The 9,198-nt window shown below is 44.8% G+C and overlaps 1 protein-coding gene across 1 annotated transcript in view; it reads right to left on the bottom strand.

Annotated features, from left to right (window-relative positions):
- The window catches only part of C2CD3 (C2 calcium dependent domain containing 3), a 70,233-nt gene that overhangs the window by 36,839 nt on the left and 24,196 nt on the right, over positions 1-9,198 (bottom strand). Inside the window, 5 exon segments of the mRNA XM_006028072.3 lie at positions 1-10; positions 1,100-1,720; positions 3,914-4,003; positions 6,139-6,407; positions 8,864-8,987. The exon segment at positions 1-10 is cut by the window's left edge and continues 1 nt beyond it. Coding sequence (XP_006028134.2) covers positions 1-10; positions 1,100-1,720; positions 3,914-4,003; positions 6,139-6,407; positions 8,864-8,987 — 1,114 coding nt within the window.

The raw sequence follows: 9,198 nt of genomic DNA, 5'->3' as shown, positions 1-9,198 counted from the left end.
GGATAAACACCTGCACCAGGGTTTATAAACAGTTAGGACAGGCAAAACAGAGCTCTTTCCAACAGGCACTGTACAAGGGGCAAGGATCTATTTTCAGCCCAGCAGGGTGGATCTCAACAGATCACTCAGTGGGCTGTCAACAACAGGTAAATACCCATTTGTAAAGGGCAAGAAGCGTGCACCCTAGGAAAGTTGATTCTTCTTTTTCAACAACAACTGAAATCAAAACCCTAACACAGCACATTTCCCTCAACTTCACGCAAACATGAGAAACTGTGAAAATCAGAGGCAATGTGTGATTTTTTACTGCAGTTCCTAGCCTTCTGTCTACTACACGTGAGCATCGGCAAATAATGATTAACCAACTGGTTCAGAAGATCAGACCATAAGTCAGTCAGTTCAGCCACTAGGTACCAAGTATAAGAAACCAAACAGACCCAAAAATTGCAAAGTCCTTCCATATGGCCTAGTTCTTTGTCCTATACATTTGCAGGTATTGCTGCCTTCCTATGGTATCTCACTCTAGCCAGTGGCTCCTTTTCCTTCTACTGTCATGCTTAATCATTAATACTAGGCTGTGCAGTTGAGACTGATTTATCAGTCTGCCGACACCAACTTCTCACGTCATTACTATCCACAACCAAGTATATTTTCTTTCCTGCTTGTCTACTCATGAAGCTCAAATTCTGACATTAGTATTTCAACTGGATTCATCTTTTCAAAACAAGCTGAACCAAAGGAGAAAGGACAAGCAGCTGTAATTGGTTTAAGATACGGCTGTCCAACTGGTGGCCTGCAGGCTGCTCCTGAAGGGTTAGCATGTGGCTCATGTGCTCCCACCTGGCTGCTACTCCCCTCCTATCCCCGCAGTCAGGCTGCATGCACAGCAAAGAAGGGAGCCACACTGCCCGCACTGCATGTGGGTGGCATGTGGGGCCAGGAGAAAGGAGGGTGGTGTTGCATGCATGATGGGAGAGGGGAGCTGTGTCTGGAAGATGGATAGCCCCGGTTTAAGATGGCTGAGGTTAAACCAGCTAAAAGGAAGTAAGAAAAAGGAATAAAAAAAAAAAGAGACGAGAAATGCTTTTCATCGGCTTACCGCTAACCGTCAGTATTCTCCTTGTTCTCTCTGAGAGTGCTGTAAGGTCCACATACGCAGACCCAATGAGGCGATCTGTATCTAGGGGTCTTTCAACACCAGGCTCTTTTCCATAAGCCCGCCACACTTGGATTTCTAGCTTCTCCTCTCTGAAGTACCATAGCAGCGGTTGGCTCCTTGTCAGCTCAGCCTCATGTGTGTTTTTGAACACTGCTGTAACCTGTTTTTCATCTTCAGTTACTTTTGGCCTTCTAAGGGAAGTCCACGTGGCTTCTTGATCGTACAGCTTGTACCTGAGATAGCAGTAGGTGCTTTTGTTTATGTGCGTCTGGCCCGCAAGTAACATACTGTGGATGGGCAGCCACACTCGAGGAGTAGAAATGGTCACAGTGGCAGGGTTTTTGCTCAGCTGCCATTCATCGCTATCATCCAGACTGTCTTCATGGTTTTCTTCCCCATTCCAGGCCAGAAGTTTAGCAGCCTCCACAACACGTTCTCTGTCGTCATGATGAGCAAAGGTAACAGAAACTTCTAGCCCTCCCACTATGGTCTGCATGATGTTTGTGCACTGGGAAGGCACCAAATCCTCAGGAAGAGTCACTGGGCACCATCCTGTAATACCTTTGGCAGCAGAAGAGACAGTAATTAAACACCCTTATTCAACCTTTCAGAAACACCAGTAGGAAAAAGTGATTTGTTCCCCTTCCCAGCTATTGGCCCAAGACCAAGCTTAGAAGAATTTACATTTGGTGAAAACACATGGTTCATTTAAGTTAGAAATACTAGGCAAGGGCAAATTATTGGACCTTTAAAAATATCACACTATCACAATTACCACTGTAATTGCTTTTCTGCTCCATTAGTGATATGTGTTTATAAGCAAATGCAACACAAAACACTAATTATATGGTGTTTGGATTCCCAGCTTCCAGATGGTATACAAGCTGTTTTTCCCCACCATTAAATTCTAGGTTTTGAGAAAGTCTCTCTTTACTGTTGCGAAGGCAGTGGAAGACAGCTAGATGGTAAGCCAGCTTACCATCAAAACACCATGATTTTAAGACTTGATACTTTATAGCTTGCCAGGACAAGTGGTTAATCTATCTGACTGGAAAGCTGGCAATTTAGCTTGCTTTCTCATAGGGATAAGTATGTATTTCTAGCTGGAGGGGTGTAGGTTGTAGCCGTGTTGGTCTAAGGACATAGGCAGACAAGGTTCCTTGGGTGAATTTGATATCTTTTATTAGATCAACCCAAATAGTTGGAGAATAGTTATTAAGCAAGCTTTCGAGTTCAAAAACCCTTTGTCAGGCTAAGGAAATTTTAGAAGTTGGTGTGTGCTCTTCCTGGATGGGGTGAAAAGTAAAGAAGCCAGGGGCTGGGCTGGGGAGTCAGTTGCCAGGCAGATTATAATGCATCAAAAATCCAATGTCTATGTTTAGTCCATGATCTCTAGTATCCAGGAGGTTGAAGAAATGGAGCTCATAGGCTCGTCTCTGGGAAGTGTTCTGTAAGTTTCCCTTGGGGATCAGGACTGAAAGATTGGAGAGAGAGTGGCCCTCCTGTGAGAAATGTGCCCCCACCGGTAATTGGGTATTTCTGTCTTTGATGGATTTCCGGTGTGCGTTCATTCTGGTGTGCAGTTGTTGTTTGGTCTCTCCTACATATCTTCCATCAGGGCATTTGGTGCATTGGATGAGGTATATTACATTTCTGGAGGTGCAGCTGTAAGACCCAGGGATGCTGATGGCTCTGTTGTGGGATGTAGTAATAGTGGGGGTGGTGGAGATGTGGGGGCAGGTTTTGCATTTCTTGTCATGGCACGGTCTGGATCCTTTTGGTGTGTTCTGGGCTTGAGGAAGTTTGCTTCTGGTGATGAGGTTGGCGAGGTTCGGTGCTTGTTTGAAGGCTAGGATGGGTGGCTCTGGGAAGATCTTTTTAAGAATAGGGTCTCTTTCTAGTATGAGATGCAATTTTTTGAGGATTTTCTGTACAGGTTCAAGGAAGGGGTGATATGTCATAACCAGCGGTGTGCGATTTGTGGGGGGTTTTCTTCTGTACTGCAGCAGTTCTTCACGTGGTATCCAGGTGGCTCTTTCAAACGTGCGATCTCTCTCTCTGGACGAGTGTCCTTGCTGGGTGAAAGCCTTTACTTTTCATTCCATCCAGGAAGAACACACACCAACTACTGAAACTTCCTTAGCCTGATGAAGGGTTTTTGAACTCGAAAACTTGCTTAATAACTATTTGGGTTGGTCTAATAAAAGATATCAAATTCACCCAACGAACCTTGTCTGCCTATTTCTAGCTGGGACATTTCACAATCGGCCACTGGACCCTGGCTGAATTCACAAGCCCTGAACTGCAGAACACTTATTTTTAAATTGGCCGGGTAGCTAATACGTAGCTCTGACATTCAAATGTTAAGGGGCTGGTTCAACTACAAAGCTTCACTGTGGGAGAATTGATTTTTCCAGTAACCACTTCTGTCCAACAAGTTCTTCTAGCTAATAAAAGGTGACTGGTTCCTCGCCTGACTTCTGGAGGTTCAGTAGGATCTGTGTCAAACAAATTCATAATCTTACCAAAGAACTCATCCCACACCAAGCACGAATCTAACTAACAGAGCAGCTATTGTGCACATACCTCAAAGCCTCCTACAATCTCCAGTTAAAAATCCCTTATAATACACATTTAAGTAAAAGAGACCTAATGTTTACAAGAGAACTTTAGCATTAGGTAAGAAAAAAATTTATAAACCCAACATAAGCAATGCATTTTACACAGGAAATGTCAGCAATATGACAATTTTACCCGATCTCTTCACCAACAGGTCTTTGGTCGGAACCCTGACTATTCCAAGCAGGTAGTCCCTTGATGCTTGAATTTTCATTACATCAGTGGCTGCAAAAACCAAAATATTGAGAGACGTTAAACTGTAAAGGATTTACAATGTGCACAAGCGATTTATAAAGTATGAATCATCTCCTAGTGAGAATGCTATTGTTTTATATTAAAAGACCTAGGTTGCCTTTTTGGGATGTGCTTTCCACCATGAAAATTGGTAAAAGCCCAGCTGGGAGGCCCAATACATATCTGACTAACTTTAGAGAGAAAAGAGCAGTATAAATAAATAGAGTGTATACTGCCCATGTATATTGTCTCCTACAAGACATGTGCTCCAACACAGTTGAATTTTGGGAGCGTTCTAGGAAGTACTATTAAACATTAAAATAAAGTATAGAGTGGCAGTACCGTCCATAACTGCTCAATTATTTTAACATGTTCCTGAAAGTTGATTTTTTCCTGCTACTGAAGGCTGATGTCATCTTTCATTAAATTGTATTTTTAGAATATTCTACTACATAATGTACCTAAAAAAAGGCTTGAAGATGTATCTATTAAAGCAAAAGGAACAGCTACCACCAGAAAAGCTGCATTTTTAACCTACCAGTGCCTTAATGAAGCTCAAGAGGAAAAAAAAAAATCAATTAATCCATCTGAACAATCTGTGAAAAAATTATTCTTAGAATCAGAGACGAAGGGCTGGGAGGGCCCTCCAGAAGTCACCTGGCTCAACCCCCTACCATCCCTATCCAAATCATCCTATACAAATCCATAATCTAACTACTTAGTAAAACTACCATCAATCCTGACACAACACCAGACATCACACCCTAACCTGCCACAGGTAAAGCAGGGGGACCATGACAACCAGCATCCTGTTTCTGGAAAAGGTTGCTAATATATGTTCAAGAGATTCCCAAGTAAAGGGCCACATTCACCACTATAGAGAAAAGCAAAAACGCCCACAGTCTGTGCCAGTATGACCATGGGGTAAACGGGGTGATCGGTCTGATCCTGAGCAGAGGGACAAAGCCCTGTAAGTCAGGAACCTCCAAGCTTTAAGTCCCAGCAGGAGCACTGGCAAACCCCAGTCTCCTTCCTCAGACAAACCTGAAACCTTCTTTATCAAGAACTTACCATCCCAGGCTGTGATTTCATATTTCAAGCTAAGCAAAGGCAGACTTGTCCATTATTTCAGTGGGAGACCTCAAAGGAAAACCTTAGGGATTGCAGGATATAGTGCTGATGCCGATGAGAACTGAACTAATACTTCAGTACTTCAAAAAGATGGTGGGGGGTTGTTGATTAGAGCAGCTGAGGTGGCAGTGATAGCCAGCTTTAATTTTAGAGTCTGCAATGGATTAATTGCAAGGCTTTATGCCTCGTTTAACTTCACTGAACCTCAGTTACCTCATCTATTAAATGGAGCCAAATAAGGGTCACACTCCTTTAGAAGGAGCTTTGACATCCTCAGATGAAAGATGCTCCAAGTGCAAAGTAGTATTAAGTGTGCTGATTTCTTTTGGATCAGATGTAATATTGACATGCTGATCACCTAGGATCACTGAAATTTCCTTAGCACTTGTTATAGGGACATCAGTAGCCTCAGGACCTCGGCTGATTTATCAGGCAAATGCAGTCACCAGCTTCATGAACACGCGTGGTGCCCTAAACTAGAAAGTGATCGTGTCAATAGCACCATTGGCAACTGCGGCACCAGTGGGGACGTGCAGTCCCTTGTTCATAGATTCATAGATTGTAGAGTCGGAAGGGACCACAATGGATCATCGTGTCCGACCCCCTGCCCCTGGCAGGAAAGAGGACCGAGGTCAGATGACCCCAGCCAGGTGACTATCTAGCCTCCTCTTGAAGACCTCCAAGTTAAGTGATAGCACCACCTCTCTTGGAAGCCCATTCCAGATCCTGGCCACCCTTACTGTGAAAAATGTCTTCCTAATATCTAACCTAAATCCACTCTCAACTAATTTACACCCGTTATTCCTAGTCACTCCCCGGGGCTCCCTAGTAAACAGCACTTCCCCTATTCCCTGCTGACCTCCCCTAATAAATTTATAGGAGGCCACAAGATCTCCCCTCAGCCGTCTCTTGTGAAGGCTGAAGAGATTCAGCTCTCTCAACCTCCCCCCGTAGGGTCTATCACGAAGGCCACTAATCATGCGAGTTCTGTTTACCTGACTCAGTGCTCTGGTGGTAGATGGAGAAGATGATCTCTGCAGACTGCAGGAGCTCCCCCAGTGAACATGCCTCCCCGCTGCTTCTCTGAATGACGAGATTACAAGGCAGCTCAACGTGGTGTTCAAACTCTGGGCAGAATGTGCGTGCCACGGTCCGTGTGGTGCGCCTCTCTCCCTCCGGTAAGAAGGAAAGGTGCATAGAGACATAAGCATTAACCCCCACTTCTGCACTGTACTGGACCAAAGGGTTCTTTTCTGCCACCGCTCTGCATTTAACAAGGACGAAAGGAGGAAAATAATGGATTTAATACACACGAAGTGTTTAGGAAAAATAGAAGCATGCATGCATGTTGCTGACTGAGGGATTAATTTAAGCCCCTGCTGCATAGAGATGGAACAAACTGTGGAGTTAATCTGCATTCCCTAGTCTCATCTACACAGAGACATTTGGGGAGACATCTCCCATCTTTGGTCTAGTGCCACTGTTAACACTAAAGGTTGAAGGTCTTGCCCTTGACAGCTTGCTGACATTTCTTATTTTTTGTTACACAGACTTACTGCAGCTGTTATACAAAATGGTGGCACACATTCCCATAGCTTGCCAATACTGGCATTCCCACAATTACCAGTATCCAAGAAAAGATAGTACTTGGCACATCTGAAACTCAGGTCCATGGGGAGCGCCGAAATATTCCCTACTATAAAAGCAGCAGTAGGATCATTCTTCAAAGCAGAGAACAAAGCTAAGCTATTTCCATTCTTTGATCAGCACAGATAAGGAAAAGGAGGTTATACTGGTATTGAGAGCTACTCACAAGCAGTACAAATCTGCGTATCAAACGGAGATAGTCTTACTATGGAATAGGATCAAACGTTTGAGATGACTGGTTTCCCTGCCACCCCACACCCCCCAGGACAGTGATTTTTATCTGATGGGACCTGACTGAACACCACTGAAGAAAATGAGCCTTTTCGTGTGTACCAATCATGCTCAGATTGAACTAAGTTGGACCAGGAGCCCAGCGGACACAGCTCAGGGGTGACCTGGCAGCTTTCCAGCACTTGGGGAGATTGCTCCGTACGCTGTAATCCTCTTTTTAATACAGGGGTGGGCAATTATTTGGGCTGAAGGGCCACTTAGGGAGGTTTGGTGAGCTGTTGCAGGCCAGGGGGAGAGGGGAGGTGCTGACCCAGTGCAGTGGGGGCAGGGTTGCTGACTCTTCCCGGCACAGTGGGTCCTGGGCAGGTCTCCATGGAGACCCTGCCCACCCGCCTCCCCTCTCTGGCACCCCTGGCAGTGGGTGTGGGATAGGCAGCCGGGGCCAGTTCCGGCAACAACACTGGCAACAGCAGCCAGAAAGAGCAGCTGCTGCTGGGGATGCTGGAAAACTGAGTCTGGCCACCCAGCCTTGCTGCATGCCCAGGGCAAGGGGAGTGACCGCATGTACCATGGCCCAGGCTACCCGCTACACCTGGGCTGGGCAGGCCGAAGGGACCCACCATGGGCCAGTTAAAATCCTTTGGTGGGCTGGATCCCACCCCTGCTCTAATACATTAAATTTGCCTACTGGCAAGATGCTTAAGCCATCTTGTGCTCTTAAAGCAACACTCCTTTAAAAAGGAGTCAGGCTGTGGACACAAGACATCCAAGGAGAACCTCAGCTGCTCCACAAGGGGGGAAAAAACCCCCCAAAAGACTGTAACCCCATGACACAACCCCCTGAATCAAGGTAAAGCTGCTCTAATCCAGGACATTTACTCCAGCTCCTATTCCAAGGCCGTTGTTCATCAGTACATGGTTGGCCCAAAGAAGCTAACACCAGGCTTTTCCTTTAAGGCCCCATCTCAGGGCAATTCTGTCAGTGTAGCTATGACCCTAGTTTGATGTACCAATTAGGGCTGATCTCCATGGGATCAGGAGACTCAAATCTGAATTCACGTTTACAGCTGGTTAGTTAAGTCACATGAAACCCCCATGGGGATGCTCATTCAAAATGTAACTTAATTGTGGGTAGCTGTAATTCACTGCTTGAAAACATGGTTTAGTTTCATGGATAAGGCCACTTCTATTCGTAAATCAGTGCCCAGGCTGGAAGCTACTGCAGATAACTAACCCATTTTAAAATCCACACTTTTAGTTACCTCTGGGTTAACTTTTTTCAGTGCCCCTTCCATGCAGATGAACACCCTCCCCAGAGTCACTGAAACGTCTGCACTATGGTATAAGGTACTGATCTAACAACAGGACCAATGCCTACATAACAGCACCACCTCACCTCTTTCATTTAAATACAAAACCTTTGATGAAAGAAAAACACTGGATGAATTTATCGCTGCTTAAAAAAAAAAAAAGAAAAAAAAGAAGAAAGCCCAAAGTGCTACAGTCATGTCTGTTGCAGGCAGATACTGTATGTGGGGAGGAAGTTTGTGGGCTGTGTTAATGCACCACAGACCTGAACCACAGTGTTTTCTGCTGTTTAATTCCTGCCCTGTCTGGAACAAATTGTACTAGCTCAAGCAGAGTGGGGTGGGGGTGGACAAAAAGACCCACTAAAGTGCTTTTCATCACAGTTATTTTCACTTCAGGGTGTAACAAGATTTGAATTTAGGTCTCCTACAGGTGAGAGGGTAGCAAGTTACAATTTGTTCTACCCCTGGGTATGCTTCCTCCAGATAAAAAACAATTTGGAAGATATGATTTTGTCTTGAAACTGGATCTTACCTGGCCGCTGCCTGCAAGCCAGCTGCTCTGTGTATCTGCACTGAAATCGAAATGGCGTGAGCAGCGATTACTCCCTCTGCTGTTTTTAAGGAATGCCTGTATCTCACACTCACATCAAGCAAGCCTAGATTTAAAGAGAGAAACATTCAATGTCCTATTGTTTTATGCTACAGCCATGGTTAAGCAGTTTTTGATTAGTAGTTTCTTAGTATAAGATTTATTCCAGCAATGTAAACAGGTGATTTTGTACAATAAAGAGAGGCCATTCTAGTTGCACATTTAGGAACATTAGAAAGACAGCCACACACTGACTTTTAAATATGCTCCATTTCAAA

The sequence above is a fragment of the Alligator sinensis genome, unplaced genomic scaffold (assembly GCF_000455745.1).
Source record: "Alligator sinensis unplaced genomic scaffold, ASM45574v1 scaffold594_1, whole genome shotgun sequence".
NCBI classification, from domain to species: Eukaryota; Metazoa; Chordata; order Crocodylia; family Alligatoridae; genus Alligator; species Alligator sinensis.
Note: the sequence above shows the minus strand (reverse complement) of the source record. Positions and strands in the feature narration are given on the sequence as shown.